Consider the following 21793-nt stretch of genomic DNA (forward strand, 5'->3'; position numbering starts at 1 on the left):
TCACTGTACAGTGGCGCAGTGGTTGGCCATCCAGCTGTGTAGGGAACTGTCCCATAGCCCCATGTACTTGAATTCCCTGTAATTGAGTTCCCTGCACAACAGGTGGCCAGAGCTCTGCTGCTCAGGAAAAAAAATACTGAAGGTATTTCCCTTCATTTTTATCTGTTGCCCACTGTCTGTAGAGTTAAACAGATTAGAGAAAGTGGAGGAGAGTGATCACTTAATGCTGTCCATAGAAGTCTATGGATGGTAGAGGGGAGGGAGCAAAAGAGAGACTCACAATACAGGCTGCTGCAGTCAATGATTTACCGTCTTAAAGCTACTGAAATGACATCTGCACTGCTCAGTACTGCTGTATAATGTCCTCTATGTTGCTGGCAATTTTGTATGTGCGCTACGGAGAGCAGAATCTGCAGTCTTTTCCATGTGCAGTACATGGAGATGTAATAAAGCATGTATACATCACTGCGACCCCTCAATTCTTAATTACACAGATTAAACACCCCACCGATCATAAGGTGATTGCATATTCTAGTGGTATACCATCACTTTATAAGATGGTAAGACCCCTTTGGGCAGTTTTATCTTGTGGACTAAATCAAACTAATTCAAGTTAAGCAAATAACCTTTGGAGAAAGAACAGTGATGCCGCTACAAGGCAAATAGTCTGAGTGCCAGGCGTGTGACACAAGTTCCAAAGCTGGTTTCTAACCCCCTGACTCCACGTACACAGCGGGTCATTATCTGGTACATTTATAATGCCCTTGTTACATTTTCTGGTCATTATTAAGGGTACATGGTGTTCCTCAGCTCAGCACGGCAGATACACAGGGCGCCACGTCCTGGAGAACAAAGGACGCTTGCTCCCGGGTGTTAGACACAATGTCTAGTGATCATACAAGGCAAATAAGCAGCAATCTCCATTACCGGCCCTGAAGGAGTGCAGGTAAGACGGTGACTGCATCAGCTTCACGAGACACAGATCTGTGAAAGGAATTCAATTAAATCTATGTGGCAGCGCTGAGAGAGGAACTTTCCAAGCTGTCAGATGCTTAGAAAGGTGGAGGGAGGGGGCAGCGGGCGAGCGGAGATCTCTAATCTGTCCGCGGAGCAACTCAAAGGCATAGAATGGGTAGAGATACCATGCCGCTTAATTAAAAACCCGCTCTTTTATCTGGCAGCTGTAGGATATTACTGATGATCATCCTTGGCACGGTCTTGTCTCTCCCCTCTATCTCCGGCTTCATAGAGATGATCTATATTTTGGGGCCCATATATGCACACATATATAGTACTTGTTCCTTCATTGTCTTTGTACTGCCAACCTCATGCCCCCTAATTCTAGACCCGCTGCAGTCAGCCGGGTTGTGACACCACATTCTGCTCACACAAATAATGGGCAATTAAATTGCCTTCAGCAAGTTTTTGCAGACTCCTTGTCCCAGTTTCCTCTACATAATGAGACACCTGGGTGCCTCAACCTCTTCTCTTTTATACGGTCCACCTCAGAAGATGGCGAGATATAAATGGAAGCGATGATTTAACTCCCCCTATTAGTATATTGAGCCCCCTCCTCCCCTACCCTGCACATTCCCAGAGGAACGGTCTTTGATTTTGGATGCAGTTACCGTCTTAACAACCTAAGGACATCAAAATGAGGCCAGATATCAAACATGGGCCAGGAGAACATGGTGCGTGAGTGACTTCATGGTGAGATTAACGAGTTCTACAGAATCCACACAACTAAGGGGCCTGCACTGATTATAAGGCTCAGTCGGCTTATATAAAAATGGAACATCTGCCTGGGCTGGAGATATGAAGTCTCGGAACATCATTACTGGATGAAAAACACTTAAGGATGTCTAAAGGACATATATGAACCATGTGTTGCTCCAATCTACTTGTCCCCATTCTATATCTTTCCATATTTACCTTCCTTGCATTCCAAAGCCACCCGTGACTCCAGATTGTCCATCTGCAGCTGGAGACGCTTCAGGGTACGATCCGCATCCCTTGATTTGCGCTTGTAGGCAATGAGGACAATGATGATGATGAGTAAAAGGAGCCCACCACCTCCACCGATGCCAATGATTGCCGGCAAGGTCAGAAGACTATCGGAATAGATCTGTAGAGTGCCGGGTGAAAACTCAAACCCTCCAACTTTGATCTGTGGGGAGTGAAAAGATGGCTTGTTAGCTGTTGGTAGAGAAAGAGATGTTCTTCATAAATAAGCAGGAAGATATGGACTTACAGTTACTTTGTGTTGACCAGTGAGGTTTGGAGACTCACACAGGAGCTGTGTCTCCGAGACGGTTAGTGCACAAGGAGTATCGCCTATTAACACGGTGTAATTCAGGCGGAAATTTCCAGGGACGGCTGGAAGAATATTCCGACCCTAGAGATATTGGGAAGAAAGAATTAGTTTTACGGGCTAGGGATGACGGAATAAAGACTCATCTAGGACTCGCTCACCTTGATGATGAGTGGAGAGCTTGGTTTCAGTTCTAGGTTTCCTGAGGGACTCAAGGGCTCAAATACTGGATCAGGGTAGTAGATGAAGGTCGTCGTGTTCACAATAAGCAGGGACTGGACATTGTCCATAATAAAGCCAATCTCATCTGGGCGATCTCCGTTCTCAGGTGGGGACCTCAACGAGGTTTCAACGGAAGGGGCTAGGCACACCATGGTGGTGTCATTAAAGACAGTGCAGTTCTAGAAAGAGATGACAAAGGACAGACCTAATAATTAAAGGGAACCTGGACAATACAACAGTCCTTAAAAAAAACAAAAAAAACATTTACACCAAACTTCCAGTAGTCTGGGATCGATGAGACCCATGCTGCTGGACTATGTTATGTGATGGAAGATTAGGCACTGCAACTGAAGTGGAAATCAGCCTGAGGGCCGTGCCACACTTTTCTCCAATGGTGTAACAAGAAGGGGAATTCATATTCTCAAAAATTCCCCAGAGAGCTGCTTACATTTTCACGCTCCACATCGCTATATTTTGCGCGTATTTTCGGTTCCCTGATGGTGGCCAGGTTGACTCCAGTGATGGTGAGAGGTGTCCCACCGCTGCAAAACAGAAGGAAACCCATCAATGCAGTATATAGTCAATCCCCATAGTGTTTCACTGCATTGATCGATGGTGGACTTTACCTGGTGATGCTCCACTCCGGCTCCAACTTCTGCACCGTAGGATCCTCGGTGTAGTTGTATTTGACCGTCGTGTTGTGCAGCTCTGCCTTGTTGATGTGAATCTTGATCTCCGTGCTTGCTGGGTTCAGTCCCTGTGGAGTTTTGCAGCGAATTTCTTTTGCAGTTCTCCTAGAGATGGAAGGATGAGGAATGCGTCAGCCACTGTAAGGTGCAAGTGTCTTCACAAGAAAAGGACAGATCTGTCCCCACTAAGCTTTTCTCGCGGTGGGGAAGGGGAGTGGCCATGATAAACATGGCGGGCTACAATCACAGGTATGCCGGAGTAACGTGTGAGTTCATTGAACCCTAAGGGGTTCTTTGAGGATGCAACCAGAGATTTGTGACTGCTAGGCCCCTTTTACACTGAACGAGAATCAAACGATTTGCCCGAGCGAATGAGCTATTAACGTCATCACCAGCTTGTCCGCGGTCGGGCAACGTTCTCGTTCAGGGCTTCACACTGAATGATCAGTGTTTAAACTGCACAATAAGTGATTTTTTTCTCGTTCGTCGTTGGCTGCGTTTAAACTAAATGATTCATTAAGTTTCGCTCATTTGAACGACAATCGTTCAGTCTCAATGCAGCTTTAGCCGAGATGCGTTTTGACTCTGACATGACCTGTAGCTCCTGTTAAATCTATGTGAATGGATAAAATCCGGCATATGGATGTCAGAGAGAGGGGATCCCAACTCAGGACTCACTTAGAGCAGTTCATGCTCATCTGACAGATCGGTCATGCATATAATCAGCCAATGGAACAATTGTTAAGGTCTCTTATTACAGGGGAGGTCTGATGAGACAACCCCTTCAAATCAGATATTTTAACTCTTTACTAATTGGCAATACATGTTTTTACAGACCTCACTAATGGGCTTTAAACCTGCACATAGATCTATTTAAAGGCAGTGACTTGGCTGACTACTGACAGCCAGGCTCCTGCTCTAACTGCCAGGAACAGAGAAACCTAAGATCCTGCAACTTTAACCCCTTATATACCAAAATCAATAGCAGCTGTAGCATGTAAGCAGGTAAAAGGGGGACTCCCTCTGGTACCCATCAGCATCCCACAATCGCAAGGTACTTATGGGTTCCCATGCAAGTCGGAGCCTGACAAAGCTCTCCATGCCTCCCAAAAAAAGCCCTCATACAGAGATGTCAATGAGTGCTGGCTCTTGCATTGCAGAAATGAAAATTGCTTGGTCCTTAAAAGGTAAAGCTATAGGCCAGTTAAAGGGGATAAACATGAGCAAACCTACAACTCCCAACATGCACACCGCCCCCTTCCCTCTCTGTTACCAATAGTCATAAAACAGTCGGGAATGGAGGCAGCACATGGCAGAAGGGGCAGTACAGGCTTCTGTCACCTTTGATCTGTGGGCAGCGGCGGCACTAGAGTCAGATGGTTCCTTCTTCCCCGGCAGCAGCTGTGTAAATGCAGCAGCGGAAACATAAATAGCTTTCGCTGAACTAAACCCTGGCGTCACACACTCACCCAGCAAACAGCAGCTATTAGCGCTGATAACCACCAATTACCACAGGAAAATATTTAAAGACCCGCTCTATTATCATTCGTAATCTAGAAATTATGCACTCGAAATCCTACGGAAGAAAGACGGAGACTGAGGGAAGCCGGAGCGCGGCAGAGATGCAGCCTAGGGCGCACACTTAAACCCACGGCTGACAGTCCCAATGCGCAGCTATCCGAACGCTCCTGATGATGCTCAATGGCTTCTTACAGCACAACACATCATCCGGCGACACGTGTCACTCTATGGCGCGGCGCAAGGCTCACCTGCCATCTGCATTACATAGGACACCGGTGAGATAAAGGACACCACGAAGAGACACAGGTACATCAGTAGTCTCCTGTCCTGATGGTTTGTTACAATGTATCAGTGTTGGTAAAGTGGATCAGACACAGAAGACTGTTTAAGCTGGATACATTATAGCAAACCTTCAGCTGTGACATACACTAAGGCCGCATGCACATGGGCAGGTCGGATTTTGCATGCGGTATCGGGCCCTGGCGGCAGTGGCGTCCGTGCGTACTTGCTTTCTGAATGTTGAAACTGTATTGCGGACATGCGCAGTGTAGTTTTTTTTCTTAAACTCCTGCCTTTCTCGTGGAATCCGCGGCCTGTCAGCAATTAACTTCAATGGAAGCCGTCAAGAGAATGGGGCATGCTGCGATTTTTCATCCGCAACCGGAAACATTTCTTGTTTTCCGCTAGTGCGTATGAAGAATCATTTTTCCATAGCATGCAATGAAGGGTTATTGCTGCGGAACATGGAGACGTACGCCCGCTCTGGATTCCGCAGCAAAAATCCGCCCGTGCGTATCAGGCCTAAGGCCGGGTTCACATCTGCGTGGGAACCTCCGTACGGAGATTCCATCACAAATCTGGTACAAAACACCAGAAGAAAGAGCGCTTCATGTGTGACTAACTTCCTCTAACGGCCTTCCACTGCGGGATGTAAATGCACATCCTGGATGGGAAACCGTTCCTGTGAACAGACATGCATTTGTGTCGTATGGATGGCGTGAGCTTAGAAGCTGAGCCCACACCATCCACAGAAGGAGCCGACCGACAGCCAGCCTCCAGCTGCAACAGTGGGGATCGGTGAGAACACTGCTACTCCCCGCCGTCATCCCCTCACATGTTGTGTTTAGAGAGGGCGCTCCCTCTGAAAGGTCATCGGTCCTCTGCCACATAAACGCAGAGGACCGATTGGTTACGATGGCAACCAGAAGCCAGACAATAGCATCTGGGTATGCCATGGCCTATGTTTGCTATGAGAAGCGATAACACATGGCAGTACAGAAGTATGCTGTACAGTTTCTAGTGGTCTGTGCTGATATTGCAGCTTAGTCCCATTCACTGCTGAACGTGATGGGACATGCCTGAGAAGAAACTGGGTGCTCAAAAGAGAGTTGCGGCCCTGCAATCACCTGATTAGCAGTGATTCAGAGTGGCGGACCCCCACAAATCTGATATTGAAGACTAATCACAAGGACAGGTCCTTTATATTGAGGTCCTGAAAACCCCTTCAAGGAGGCATAAAACACCTCCAGCTCCTTACTGCCTCCCACATTATGAATAGCGGTAGTAATACATTATTATAGGGGTGAAGTATCCGTAGCCAAACACTGTTAAAAGGAGATGGACTGGATGATAAAAACATGGCTACTTTATTCTATAATTTCTATTATTCCATTTAAGCCTGAAGGAGAACCCTGAGAGGTTCGAAAGCTTGAATTAACATCATGTATTTTTGTTAACCATTAAAAGTTATATCTACAAGTTTACTTGGTTTCTCTTACTGAGAACAATCACATTATATTCTACAAGTAGCGCCACCCCACTCCATGAGTAGTTCAGCTTGGCTTCACTGAAGTGAATGTGGCTGAGCTGCAGTACCACATACAGCCTGTGGCTAGGAATGGCACTGTTTTAGGAAGAATGCAGCCATATTTTTCTCATCCTGGAAGCATCTCGCCACTACATTAATGACACATACCAGGAAAAGGCACAGGGTCGTCCACCGATCTCTACAGACACATTGCTGCCAGCATTCAGGTTACTTCCCTCTATAGTAATCCATGTGCCGCCAGACAATGGGCCGCGGGCTGGGGTCACTCGGTAGAAATGTGGGCTCTAGAAAAAGCAGAATTGAATAGTAGAGTTACTGAAGGAACTACAGCAGGATCTATTTGCAAATATTCCAACACTAAGACTGTAGAAACACTGCAGCGACAGCTCTGCTGCACTGTAATCTAAGTGTTGGGGTGAGGATATCAGTAAGGATACAGCGGACTGAAAAATGTGTCACTCATGTACACCTCTGGAGGCCAATCAACAAGAACAGACCAGTCACTCTGCAAATACATTACTGTATTTCATCATTGCTGCAGCTCTACTGATTGTTATTGGAAACAATCAGCAAGCATGTCACCAGAGACACTGCTAACACCTACTGAAATGCAGGGTGGTCTTCAAATTATCCTTCTTTAGGTGACTGTATAATGTGTAGTGTAGAGACTGCACTTTTCAGGATGCAAACTACCTGAGGAAGCTCTGAAAGTGGTAGGATCAGTACAGGATAAGTAATGTATGTACACAGTGACTCCAGCAGAATAGTGAGTACAGCTCTGGAGTATAATACAGCAGGTAACTCAGGATCAGTACAGGATAAGTAATGTATGTACACAGTGACTCCAGCAGAATAGTGAGTACAGCTCTGGAGTATAATACAGGATGTAACTCAGGATCAGTACAGGATAAGTAATGTATGTACACAGTGACTCCAGCAGAATAGTGAGTGCAGCTCTGGAGTATAATACAGCATGTAACTCAGAATCAGTACAGGATAAGTATTGTATGTACACAGTGACTCCACCAGCAGAATAGTGAGTGCAGCTCTGGAGTATAATACAGCATGTAAATAAGAATCAGTACAGGATAAGTAATGTATGTACACAGTGACTCCACCAGCAGAATAGTGAGTGCAGCTCTGGAGTATAATACAGCATGTAACTCAGGATCAGTACAGGATAAGTAATGTATGTACACAGTGACTCCACCAGTAGAATAGTGAGTGCAGCTCTGGAGTATAATACAGGATGTAACTCAGGAGGAGTACTAGATAAGTAATATATGTACACAGTGACTACTCCTTCAGGAAGTACATGATGCAATAAGTCACAGGATAGTAACCAGAATCTTATTTAAGGACTAATATCACAGGTAATATAGGATCACAGCTTGCATTTCTTATTACATATACTCTTACCACAAATGTGAAGGACTTGGGTGCGGTGGTCATGTACTCCTTAGAGCAGTCTCTTATGCAAACCTCGACAGTGACATTGCGAGGTGGCATTATTTTGGCCTCTCCAACTTCACAGACAATCCTAAAAGTAGAAGACATTATAGCCGGTGAAAGCAACAGCTGGATGCAATCTTGTTGTATTGTATCAGTTGATTGTCGGAGGAAGGGGTTAACAGATTGTAGCGTTTTCGAAAAATTCCAATGTGACAGTGTAACAGGATCTACAGGGCGCGACCCCCCAGTGTGGGTCAAGTGTTAGGGTGCTGTTAGACGGAATTATTATCATTCCAAAAATCAAACGAGCGAATGTCAACGATATCGAACCAACGACTGAACGCCGAACGATAATCGTTCATATTCCGTGCAGGCATAGAAATAATCGTTGGCTCATTCATCTATCGTTCGGGTTAAACGGCTCGTTCAGTCGTCCTTATTCACTTATATAGCAAATAAAGAATTAATGATTCTGAACGATGAATCTGATGTCATTCTCTGGTTTAAACGAGAAATCGGCTCGTCTGAAAAGGCCCTTAGTAGGTGGTCAAATTAGTTCAAGCAAAGGTCAGTGTTCCTCACCAGATTTATGGCCATATGTACTGGCTACAATGTGACATTTACAGTATGAGTACTGGTAACACAGAACTTACTGCTCGGCGCTGATATATTCGCTTTCTAACGGGATGCACATGACTTGTCCGACCCGCACTCCAAAGCGGATGTCCTCAAATCTCAGGCCCAGGTTCTCTCCAGTAATTGTCAGCCGCGTTCCTCCTTGTCTTGGTCCCGTCTCAGGAGACAACTTCAAGAGAAGAGCAGACATTTACTATGACACCAAATGCTGAACATCTGTCCCAAATCTCGAGCGTTCACGGTTATACTAACAGTTCTTTTTAACCGTCATTCCTGACATCTGACCGGTGTCGGAACATTGCATTTCTGGATTATCGGATGTTCATAGTTAAGGATTAAGAATTTCCTTGTAAGGGCTGACAGCCTTGAGAAAAGTAGCCGAAAACAAGCAGAAATCAAATGCTGGATTATCAGACTTTCTGCATTATTAGATTCCAGATGAACTGTGCTACTTTTTGAAAATATTGATATTAACCCTTTAGTGACCACAATGCACCTTTTAACTGACAACACTATTTGGCTTTAAACCTGCATACACATCTTTTCAAGGTGGTGGCTCGGCCGACTACTAGCATTGCCAGAAATGGAAAAAAATCTCAGATATTGGCTGTTTAACCCCTTATATGCCACGAAAAATAGCAACTGTAGCATGTAAGAAGACGAAAAAGGGAGGGGGCTCCTCCTGTCACCCATAGGCACCCTGCAATGCAATGCGTTTCCATGGTAGCCAAAAGTCTGTCAAATGTCCCCATGCCTGCCATGTAATGCAGCCTATTAGGCCCCGCCTCCTGCAGAGTCCAATAGGCTGATGTCAAAGACATAGTAGAATGTCCCCTTGAGGGATTAACAAATAGTGTCAAAAAAGTTCTGCAAAGTTTAATTTAAAAAAGAAAAAAAATTTAGTTTAAAACTAATAATTTTTCCCTACAAAAGCCGGTTTGAAATTTTGCTAATTATTGCACATGGTGAACGCCATAAAAGTCATTTAAAAACATAATGCTGGAATTTCTATTTTTCTTTTGTTCATCTCCCAAAAAACGTAATAAAAAGCGATCCAAACGACGCACGGACCTCAAAATGGTCCAACACAGTTCTGTGGCAGAAGTACAAGCACCAACGTATCTCATGTGCTGCAGGTTCACACAAGCCACTTGCTGCAGTCAAGATACCAACCCCTGCCATGCAAGAACAAGCCGTGCCCATGGCTTTAATTAAGGTAAGTGCTTATCGCGGCGCCGGTGATTCGTTTTTCCATTCTGAACCTGAGCTGGGAAGTGACAGAGTGTCCCGGATTATTGTGCTTACGAGCGAGCGTCCTTTGTTATTGCCGCACAGACTGTTATGAAGTAGTCATCATCCTGCTGTGCAGCCCTTTCTTACCGCAGGCTTCTGTGTTTTGTACGTTAATGTAAGCACGCGGGGGGCTCTTTGTAAAACTACACACATCCCTGTTGAGTTTGAACAGCAAAGTGAAATGCAGTCGTTAAGCCCGCGAACCCGAGTGAAACTGCGAGAGCTCGAGAAACACTAACCCAAGCGGGGGTATGAATATTTCATCAGCAGTGTAATGTGCCAACCCCAGAACAGAACGAGAGGGAATACAGGAAACACACTGGAGATAAATGAATGGAAGGATGGATCAATCGAGCGGTACAAGAAAAAGTAAGTGAACCCTTTTGGAATACTTTGGACCTCTGCACTAATTACTTGGATACAACCAGACCATATATTAGACATAACAATGTAAGTAATAACATACAGGCAGCTGTACAGCTCATCATCCACACCGCAGGGAGAAAAAGTAAGTGAACCCCCAAGTTCACTTGGCAAAAAATGTTTTAATGAAGGAGATGAGATTAGAAGTGTGGGCTTTAGGGCGATCTGCATCCGTACTCACGATAAGCTGTCCCATAGAAAAGAATAAGCTTTCGCCGCTCTGCGCACACCTGCAACTTCGATTTGCAGATTCTGCCATGCGTGAATAAAACGCAGCATTCTCTATTTTAGTGCAGATTCTGCACTTACGCTCTCCATTCATCTCTATGGGTGCGTGAGATCCGCAGTGCATCTGTAAATACATTTAATACAATACACAGGTATTCCGCAGCGGGAATCTGCTTGCAGAATCCACGACTGCCGTGTTCAGGAGGCCTTACTTGTGCTTTGCCCACTAAATAAAGACACACAAAGTCTGGTTATTGACAGATCTGTTCTTCTCGAGAAAGAACGTTCCAGTGTGAGCTACGCCTCGATGTAAGCAACTTCTAGAAGACGTGTTATAGAGATGCATAAAATGCTATAAAAGCTGAAGACCCGGATGTACATCAATCCATGGTTATTATCTATAGATGGAGGACATTCAGGACTATTCTACTCTTCCCGGAAGCGTCCTGTTATATCACTGCAAAAGCACAGCGGGGCAATCCTAAAAGAGGGAAGAAAAAAACCAAGAGGAACAGCAGAGGACCTAAGACCTTGCAGACTGCAGAGACCTCTGTTCATGCGTCCTCTATTAGAAAGCCACTGATCATGGAAGGTCCCCACCAAGGAAGCTGCTGCTGTGCAAAATTAACATGGCGGCCCATCTTAATTTTACGTAGACCACCTAGATGTCCTACAATGTTCATTTAGTTTTACTCCCTGCACTGTGGATGATAAACAGCACAACTGCCTGTGATTAATTACTTCTGTTTGTCTATAACAGTGACTTTGACAACAACCAAACCACATTTCATTAGTCCTTAGTGCAGAAATCCAGGCGGTTCCAAAGGGTTCACTTACTTTTCCTTTCAACTGTGGATTGATACAAGATAGTTAGGAGATTAGTCTTTATTGTGCTTCCAATAATCATTCTGGCAGAAATAAAAGAAGAACAATACAAGGACAGACTGACACCAGGTTTACTACCAAAAGTTCAGAAGCATATGGCCACTTAAAGGGCCATTAACACAATACAGACACAGGGAACAGCACCCCCCGGAGTGAGGAATGAGGGCGACAGCTGAACAGTAAAACGCCTGCGGTGAAAATTGGCCCAGGAGGAACTCCAAAACTAGTGTACTATACACATGTCCTCTGGAGGACGAGCGACATCAGGTGCAAGACTGAAATGGGAACTTTGTAGTTGCTTTGCAGTACTTTTCTCTGTTATCAGCCATTTCAGCTTGAGGAGGAGCTGTGACAGTAGTGTCAGGGGTGCCCAAGCCTTGATGCTGCCTAAGGTGACATGAGAAATGGTGTCCCGTCCCCCTACACTCATTTTACAGACACTGAAAGTGCCAATATACAATACACCCAACACATATTTGAACCATTGAGACTTGTTTGAATGGCAGAGTAATGGAGCCCCCAGTAGGGACCCCAATAGTAAGTGCCCCCGGTAGTGACCCCAACAGTAAGTGCCCCCAGTAGTGACCCCAACAGTAATTCCCCATAGTAGTGACCCCAACAGTAAGTGCCCCCAGTAGTGACCCCAACAGTAAGTGCCCCCAGTAGTGACCCCAACAGTAAGTGCCCCCAGTAGTGACCCCAACAGTAAGTGCCTCCAGTAGTGACCCTAATAGTAAGTGCCCCCGTAGTGACCCCAATAGTAAGTGCCCCCAGTAGTGACCCCAACAGTAAGTGCCTCCAGTAGTGACCCTAATAGTAAGTGCCCCCATAGTGACCCCAATAGTAAGTGCCCCCAGTAGTGACCCCAATAATAAGAGCCCCCAGTAGTGACCCCAACAATAAGAGCCCCCAGTAGTGACCCCAATAGTAAGTGCCCCCAGTAGTAATAGTGCCCTTTTAATAGCCCCAATAGTAAGAGTCCCTATTAGTGGCCCCAGCAGTAATAATGACTGCCATAGTGGTCCCAGTAGTAATACTGACCCCTGTAGTGGTTCCGGTAGTAACAGTGACCCCGGTTAGTAGCCCCACTATAAATAGTCAAACCATTAGTAAGCACAGAAGTAGTAGCAACCCCTGTTAGTTGCCCTAGTAGTAATAGTGACCCCCAGCCAGGCATTGCTCTGTAGCAGATTACCTCACTGAGTAGTGTGTGACCCCTGGCCGGAACTACAAAGCAAGTGACTTATATGTTTGTCAGATTGCCGCCCGCCAGCTCACAGGTGGCTATTATTTTTTTTACTGGCCATCAATATGTCTCGGCTTGCCCCATGGTGTTCTTAAATGGGATGTATGAGAGGAAGTGCAGGAAGCTCCCTAATCCCTCTGACCACAACTTTATGTCACAGATCCCCAGAGGCATTTACACTTATAAGCTGGTGGCCCTTTAATTCTGTGGCTTCCCCAGCATGGGGGTTTATGCTCTGCAGACCCTCATCCTCCGCTTCCCTTGCCTCATTGCAGGGGAGGGGATGCTCAGCCGCCTGATGAGACACATTTAGTACGATTATTTCCAATAAGGCGGACAGGTGCGGTGTGACAAAGGCAGCATTATGACTGATGAGCGGAGGGGAGGCGGCCCGGCAACACCAATAACAAGCTAATTACGGGCAATTTCACACCAGATTTTGCCTGCCTCCAGAGCGGCCCATCAGTCGTCACACACCTGCGGGCACTAAATGGAATTAATGTCTCCCTGCGCCGGCTGCAAAATCTCATTCTGTGGAATTATGGGTCTCGTTACCGATTTGCCGTTGGGAGCAGGAAGGAGGACCGGCGATTTATGAGTGGCCATCTTTAATTACGTTCATTTCAGCCTTTATTTTATTTTTAACTTTTCAGAGAGCATCACCTGGCGGAAACGAACCGTCCCAGAGCAGTAATTACAGGGAGAATCACCGCTTCTACTTAGAGCGATATTATATATGATCATCATGGCTCTTTACAACCCAGCGGTGGTCTCCACTGAAAGTAAAGCAGCCCACTGGTTAAGGATACATTCACACGTAGCCGAAATGGTGCGGATATACTGAGCAGAAAATTAGCGTAATTTTTGTATTAAAAACTGCGCCAATGGTGGGGACCCACAGCAGAGTTCACTCCTACTGAAAGGGTTAAATCAGCTATGGATCTATGCGGATTTTCCACTGTAGAAGATCCACACCATTTCTGCTATGTGCAGATGTGCGCTTTACACCAGGACCTAAGCGGGAAGGAGGTGCATTGCCTGCAGTTACTCTCTGGTCTCCCTTTCAGCTGTCCAAGATGGCCGACACAATCTTTAGACTACCTAAGCGCTTTGCTAGTGTTGAACTACTGGCCACATGATCAGCCCTGACCAATCAAGAGAGGAGTACACAGCGTGCATCTTGGACAACTAAAAACAAGAACCGGAAGCAGCAAAGTGGAGGGGCAGCAGAGTACAACTGCGGAGTCTGGACACACATTCCATCAACTGGTGTAACAGGACAATTGACTTCCAATGTGTGAAAGAACTAAATGGCAGGGAGGCTGCATCTTTTGGTGGCCGTTTTGAACAATAGAGCCCAGAACAATGTGACACCGATCCACCTCATAACCTGCAGCAGAACCCGCCAGTCCATTTTCAGTTTTCTGCCATGAATGTGCACATAGAGTTGCTGCAGATCCACGGGTGGGTTTGCTCTCGGTCAGTGCGGTTACTCCCTGTGCGGATTTCCAAATATGGATTCTAGGTCAGGAAGTGACATGTCCCTACTTTCTTTTTCGCAAATGGAATTCAAATCCTCGTGCAGGAAAAACCCCAAAGAGTACAGACTACAGTGCAGACCCCACTAAAATGCATGGGACGTTAATTTGATGAGGAATCTGCACAGATTCTGCATCAACTCAGTGACGCCATCAGCTGCGTGCACAGCGCTGAGGGGTCCTTTTACATGGGACAATTTATTGCTCCCGGGCTTTCGCACAAGCGCAATAATCGCTCAGTGAATGGAGGTGCAATGAGTCAGAGATCGCTTCCAGCCCGCCCGCCTCCAATCACAGTAGACAGTTATTCTGATACTTACACGGGTCGATCATTGTTCAGTTTTTATGCGTGCATAATCTGAACTATGAGTAAATGAATTACCGTTTCTCATCCAGCTGCTGGCAGCGTTTCCACTGAACAGCTATCGTTCCGTGTAAAAGGGGCCTAAAATTTGAGGTTAGCACAGTTACATAGTATGTTAGGCTGAAAAAGACAATGGCCATCTAGTTTAGCTTGTTTCCACCCCCACCAGAGGCAGTCAGAATAATCCCTGGATCATTGTTTTGAAAGTTTCTACTTACCTCCAAGACCTGGATCAACAACCCGCTGGTCACCTAACGTCTATATCCTGTAATATCGTAGCGCTCCAGAAAGACATCTAGTCCCCTCTTAAACTCCTCTATGTTTTGTACCATCACCACACCCTCAGGCAGAGAGTTCCATAGTCTCACTGCTCTTACAGTAAAGAACCCCCTTCTATGTTGGTGATGAAACTTGCTTTCTTCTAGACGTAGCGGATGCCGTCTTGTAGTAGACATGATGATTAGTTAGCATAAAATGTCTATTGATTTGTATAAACTAGATGTTTTATGCAGCTGTAGCGGATGCCCTCTTGTTACAGTCGCAGTCCTGGGTATAAACGGATCATGGGAGAGATCCTTGTATTGTCCCCTCATGTATTTATACATAGTTATTTGGTCGCCCCTTAGCCGTTTTTTTTCTATGGTTACTAATCCCAATTTTGATATCCTCTCTGGGTATCAGAGGTATCGAGATTCAATCACTAATTCCTAGAAGGCTGTCCTATGGGCGCTCATAAGCGGGTGCTTCACTCAGCGTACTATTTCAAGTAGCTGAAGAGCAGCTCTGGAGCACAGGCTGACATGGTACAGTGAAAACTCTGCATCTAATCTCCATCCATTTGATAACCGGGGCACCCCTACCACGAGGTGACCTGAGCCTGCCACCTTAGACGGCAGGACCCGAGGGGCGGCGGGTTGCCAACTGGCCGGTATTTATTTTCCTACTATGAAGGGCCAGCAAAAAAAAAAATTGCCAGCTTCAATCCAGTGTTGGATTGATGGACAGTATTACACATGCTACCCAGAGAAAAGAACAGGGCTTATACACTGCGGGATACGCGGAGAAATAGAGCATGCTGCGATCTTTGTCTTGCATGTATCTACACGCAGCGTATACACACTAATGTGAATGGATCAATGAAAGTCCATTTACTGTCACTGGCTCCATTCACCTCGTATCACACGGCTGTGAATCGCATACGTAATAAGCAATGAAAATACGGTCGTGTGAGCCCTAAGGGTCGTATATTAGGAGAACGAACAAGGAGCGAGTATCACTCATCAAGCCTGTTCTACATAGAATGACAGTGCTATGAATTAAAAGGGGTCCGCCATTTAAATTTACCCGTACTGCCTCGTGGCACCGGATGATAAGTGCGACTTCAGAAATGCTGGTCAACACAACACAATGCCAAATTGGCTTCTAGAGTCGAGTCATTGGAGACAGATCAGTTAGTTGCTAGTGATACATTTTAACAACTAGAATCTTGTAAATGTGGTTGTCAAGGCCGGACGTCCATAGCAACCAGTCCGTCTCAGAATACCCAAGTTCAAGACTAAAATACCAACACTTAGCGCTACTTTTAGGTCTTCTGACCACCATTATTCCCTCGTATGGAAAGACCGTTTAGGACATAATGCAGGCGTTCTAGGAGCTAAAAAGATCCAAATCAATCAAAGGGGTGTCCGCAGTTCCGCAGGCTATCACAGTATAGGAGGGGAACTTGGTGATCAGCTGGGATCTGACTGCTGGGACCCCCTCACCGATCAGTTACTCTGGCAGGCTTGTTGAAGTGAATGGAGCGGTGCCACCATGTGTCTCATGCTCACACCTTGGGATGCAGCAGGGCTGCGGTCTCAGGATAGGTGGGGGTCCCAGCAGTTGGACCCCAACTGATAAGCAAGTTATGGCATATCCTCTGGAAAACTTGCTGTGGCGGGAATTAAATTTACCCCATAAGACGTTTTGTGTGTACATCTACACCCTTCATGCTTCAGGGTTTGTATGGAGAGAAATACTGTATATTGCTGGCAGTAATACTATATACTGTAATACAGAAGTATTGCTGTATACAGTAAAAGCAAACAATTGCAAGTTCAAGTCCCCAGTGGGGAGATTTTTAAAAAAGGAAAAATAAAGTAGGAAATTATAAAAGTAAAAAAAAATGATGTAAAGTTAAAAAAAAAAACACACACAAATCTTGCACGAATATGAACCCCATTCTTTTGAATGAGGTCATACACGAGCGATTGTTTTCATGCATTGCATCTTGATGCGATAAAAAAAAAATCACTGCATTTCCTATCTTTGTTTTCGATTGCGCTGCAATGTTTCCTAATGAAAACAATCATTATTTCCCTAAAGTGAAGAAAAACGTTTTTGACACAAAAACGCCTTGCATCTGCGGGGCCATCACAGCTTCCTTGAAAGAGTTCATCTTTGTTCTGGCCCCTTAAGAACCCATGCTGCTTGCACAGAACTGCATCTTGCAAATCCAGGGGTTACAGTGATATTTCCACACTGAAGCGAATTACTAGATTCCAGCAGAAGGAATCACTACCTACTAGAAGGCAGATACAGGCAGTTTGGCCCCATTTTGCTGCGGCAGACATATGCCTGGATGCTCTCCTACTATCAGCCGCCTCCATCTATCACAGCCAGGTTTTCCTGCAGAGCATCACTCCCCCCCAACCACCATCTCCCCTAATTGGTTTCACAGGGGAACTTTTAAATAAAACAACAAACATCTCTTCTGAAAAATAAAATAGTCTTCACCGTCAGATATGCAGAAGCGCGAGGTGAAGGCAGAGGATCACAGGAAGGAGGCCGCCATTGATCTCAGCCGTGTTAGGCAAAACTAGAGATCTTTGCTTGGAGTCTCATCTCGCTCCTGTCTGATTCATCCCTTAGAAAAACTACAGAGGGCCGAGGCTGCCGGGTCAGCGATTCCCAAATGTGCCCATTATAGGGACCGCAATGAAAGAAATTCACTTTATCAGTGCTGACCACACACACATATGTAAAAGGGGAAGCGCAAAAAATAGAGGGATTGTGAAAAGCAGACAGAAAAACACGGAATAGACAGAACTGGCACATTTATAAGTGTCCTTATACAACAGCTACTATTTATTCCAAATATATACATGACCGCTATATATACACATATTACTAGAGGCGGGGGCGGATGGTAGTACGGAAGAGCAGGGGGAGCAGGCAGTCAGCTGGGTGTCAGATAGAAGGAGGCGTAGAGGGAATAGATCCAGGGAGGCTGGTCCTGAACTGGCACAACCCAACATGTCTGCAACGTTGGCAGATGAGGGCAATGCCATTACAGAGCCAGCACCGCAGCAGCAGGGCAGGCCCTCTGAACGCCAGGGGGATGACTGCTCCAGCGAGACGGGGACGGGGAGTGCAGGGCAGGCTAGACAGGTTCTAGTGGTGGGGGACTCAATTATTAGGGGGACAGAGAGGGCAATCTGCCATAAAGACCGGGATCGTCGAACGGTGTGTTGTCTTCCTGGCGCTCGAGTTCGACACATCGCGGATCGGATTGACAGATTACTGGGAGGGGCTGGTGAGGATCCAGCGGTCATGGTGCACGTTGGCACCAATGAACAAGTTAGAGGTCAATGGAGGGCCCTCAAAAATGATTTCAGGGACTTAGGGTCCAAGCTCAGGGCAAGGACCTCCAGGGTAGTTTTCTCGGAAATACTACCTGTACCTAAAGCCACACTAGAAAGGCAGCAGGATCTTAGGGAGGTAAACAAGTGGCTCCGGAGTTGGTGTAAGAAGGAGGGATTTGGGTTCCTGGAGAACTGGGCTGACTTTGCTGTCGGCTACAGGCTCTACCGTAGGGACGGGCTGCATCTTAATGGGGAGGGTGCAGCTGTGCTGGGGGAAAAGATGGCTAGAAGGCTGGAGGAGTGTTTAAACTAGGGACTAGGGGGGGGGGTGTAAAATGAGAAATAGTGGGGTAGCCAGTGTAACTAGCGATCCGGGTCCAAGCAAAGGGAATGGGGGTCGAGCGGGGGGGGGGGGGGGTTAGTACAGTTAGAACTGATAGATCAGCCATAAGTACGAATAGCAACAAAACAAATTAAAAAAAAAAAAAATGATATAAATTGCATGACCACGAATGCACGAAGTCTGATTGGTAAAGTGGGTGAGCTTGAAGCGAGAATGACTGATGATAACTATGATATAGTCGGAATTACTGAAACATGGCTTGATGATAAGTGCGATTGGGCGGTGAATTTGCAGGGGTACAATCTCTTCAGAAGAGACCGAAGGAACCAGAAAGGGGGAGGGGTATGTCTGTACGTCAAATCAAACCTGAAGCCGAGGCTTCGGGAGGATATAGGGGTAGGAGACGAACAGGTGGAATCTCTGTGGGTAGAAATACAGGGAGGAAAAAATAACAAAATCCTGATAGGGGTCTTCTATCGACCACCAAAAGCAACAGAAGAAACTGAAAACTTACTACTAAGGCAGATAGAAGAGGTGTCAAAGCGAAACGAAGTAATTATCATGGGGGACTTTAATTACCCAGATATAACATGGGAGAACGAAACCTGCAAATCTCACAGGGGTGATAAGTTCTTGAGAGTAATTAAAGACAATTACCTGAACCAACTTGTGCAGGAACCAACAAGAGGGAGGGCTATTCTGGACCTAGTACTAACTAACAAACCGGAACGTATAAAGGGGGTGCAGGTTGAGGGCACTTGGGGAACAGTGACCACAATATAATCAACTTCCAGCTGTCAATCAATAGGAAGCCTTATCAGGGAGTGGCAAAGAAACTAAACTTTAGTAAAGCAAAATTTGATGAGCTTAGAACTACTATCAGTAACATTAATTGGGACAACATCCTCAAAAATATCAGTACGGAGGACAAATGGGAAAAGTTCAAAAGGATCCTAATCGCCTCATGTGAGCAGTTCATTCCCTTTAAAAATAAAAGAAACTCAGCTAAAAGGAAACCAATGTGGCTCGACAAGACGGTAAGAGGGGCAATAAACGAAAAAAAGAAAGCGTTCAAACAACTAAAGCAACAAGGCAGTGAAGAAGCGCTAAAATCATACAGGGAAAAAAACAAAATATGCAAAGATAAGATCAAAACTGCCAAGGAGGAAGCAGAAAGACGGATCGCCAAAGAGAGCAAAAACAACCCAAAACTATTTTTCAACTACATTAACAGCAAAAGGATTTGCAGGGAGAGCACTGGCCCTTTAAAAAACAATGCAGGAGAAATCATTGATGATGACGAAGGGAAAGCAAATCTACTAAACAGTTTCTTCTCAAGTGTATTCACCAAAGAAAAGGAAATGCCACACGAGATGCAGGGGAATAAAATGAACCCCTCACAAAATATCTCATACCTAAAGCAGGAGGAGGTGCGGAAGCGTCTAAAGAAAACTAAAATCGATAAATCGCCAGGCCCAGATGGAATACACCCAAGGATACTAAAGGAACTAAGTGACGAGATAGCTAGGCCGCTATACCTAATATTTCTAGACACTATCAAGACCGGAGTAGTACCATAGGATTGGCGCATTGCCAACGTGGTTCCAATTTACAAAAAAGGGAGCAAAAGTGAGCCTGGTAACTACAGGCCAGTAAGTCCCACTTCAGTAACGGGAAAAATTTTCGAGGGGATTCTGAGAGACGCCATCGATGAGTACCTCAAGGAGATTAAGGGAATAACTCCTCACCAGCATGGATTCATGAAGGGTCGCTCATGTCAAACAAATCTGATCAGTTTCTACGATGAAGTAAGCTCTAAGCTGGACCAGGGAGAATCTATTGATCTTGTATATCTGGACTTCTCTAAAGCCTTTGACACCGTGCCACATATTAGGCTAATATACAAAATGAGACAGCTCGGATTGGGTGAAAACGTATGTGATTGGGTAAAGAATTGGCTCAATGATAGAAAGCAGAGGGTGGTAATAAATGGCTCATACTCTGATTGGACCACAGTCGCTAGCGGGGTGCCACAGGGTTCAGTATTAGGCCCCACTCTGTTCAACATATTTATCAATGACCTGATAGAGGGACTGCACAGCAAAATATCAATATTTGCAGATGACACAAAATTATACAATATAATTAATGCAACGGAGGACAATGTGCGGCTACAAACTGACCTGGATAAGCTGGGGGCTTGGGCAGGAAAATGGCAAATGAAGTTCAATGTTGAAAAATGTAAGACTATGCACATGGGCAGGAGGAACGGATGTCACAAATATTCACTTAATGGGGTACCACTAGGGAAAAGTGATATGGAAAAGGATCTGGGGGTATTAGTGGATAATAGACTAAACTGGAGTAACCAATGCCAGTCAGCTGCTGCAAAGGCAAATAAAGTCTTGGGGTGCATTAAAAGAGGTATAGGGGCGAAGGACGAGAACGTTATCCTTCCATTATATAAGGCACTTGTCAGGCCTCACATGGAATACTGCGTACAATTCTGGACACCGGTGCTCAGGAAAGATGTCACAGTGCTTGAGGGGGTTCAAAGAAGAGCGACTAAACTAATACATGGAATGACGGGACTGGAATACCCAGAGAGGCTATCAATATTGGGACTATTTACTCTAGAAAAAAGAAGGTTAAGAGGCGACCAAATAACCATGTATAAGTACATGAGGGGACAATACAAGGATCTCTCCCAGGATCTGTTTACACCCAGGACCACAAAGGTAACAAGAGGGCATCCGCTACGATTAGAGGAAAGTAGGTTTCATCACCAACATAGAAGGGGATTCTTTACTGTAAGAGCAGTTAGACTGTGGAACTCTCTACCGGAGGAAGTGGTGATGGCAAAATCCATAGAGGAGTTTAAAAGGGGACTTGATGTCTTTCTGGAGAAGAAGGATATTACAGGATATAAATATTAGGTTAATTGTCAATCCGGGTATACAGGCAGGTAGGAACTATTAGGGGTTGATCCAGGGAACAGTCTGATTGCCATTAGGGAGTTGGGAAGGAATTTTTCCCCCAAAAGGGCTAATTGACTTCTGGCCTTGGGGTTTTTCGCCTTCCTCTGGATCAACACAGTAGGATAGAAAGGCTGGACTAGATGGACATTGTCTTCATTCAGCCTTACATACTATGTTACTATGTTACTGTACAGATCTACATAGCACTACTGC

The 21793-nt window shown here is 45.5% G+C and overlaps 1 protein-coding gene across 2 annotated transcripts in view; it reads right to left on the minus strand.

The window, feature by feature from the left end:
• PLXNA1 (plexin A1) overlaps nt 1–21793 on the minus strand; it is a 330066-nt gene that overhangs the window by 43623 nt on the left and 264650 nt on the right. For both annotated transcript variants that reach the window (XM_066597033.1, XM_066597035.1), the window contains exons 13-20: nt 8677–8828; nt 7991–8111; nt 6719–6855; nt 3160–3327; nt 2982–3075; nt 2473–2712; nt 2252–2395; nt 1933–2167 (exon numbers count right to left, since the gene is read on the minus strand). In XM_066597033.1, the coding sequence (XP_066453130.1) occupies nt 1933–2167; nt 2252–2395; nt 2473–2712; nt 2982–3075; nt 3160–3327; nt 6719–6855; nt 7991–8111; nt 8677–8828 (1291 nt within the window). The remainder of the gene's footprint in view (nt 1–1932; nt 2168–2251; nt 2396–2472; nt 2713–2981; nt 3076–3159; nt 3328–6718; nt 6856–7990; nt 8112–8676; nt 8829–21793) is intronic.

This window comes from Eleutherodactylus coqui, chromosome 3 (assembly GCF_035609145.1).
Source record: "Eleutherodactylus coqui strain aEleCoq1 chromosome 3, aEleCoq1.hap1, whole genome shotgun sequence".
NCBI classification, from domain to species: domain Eukaryota; kingdom Metazoa; phylum Chordata; class Amphibia; order Anura; family Eleutherodactylidae; genus Eleutherodactylus; species Eleutherodactylus coqui.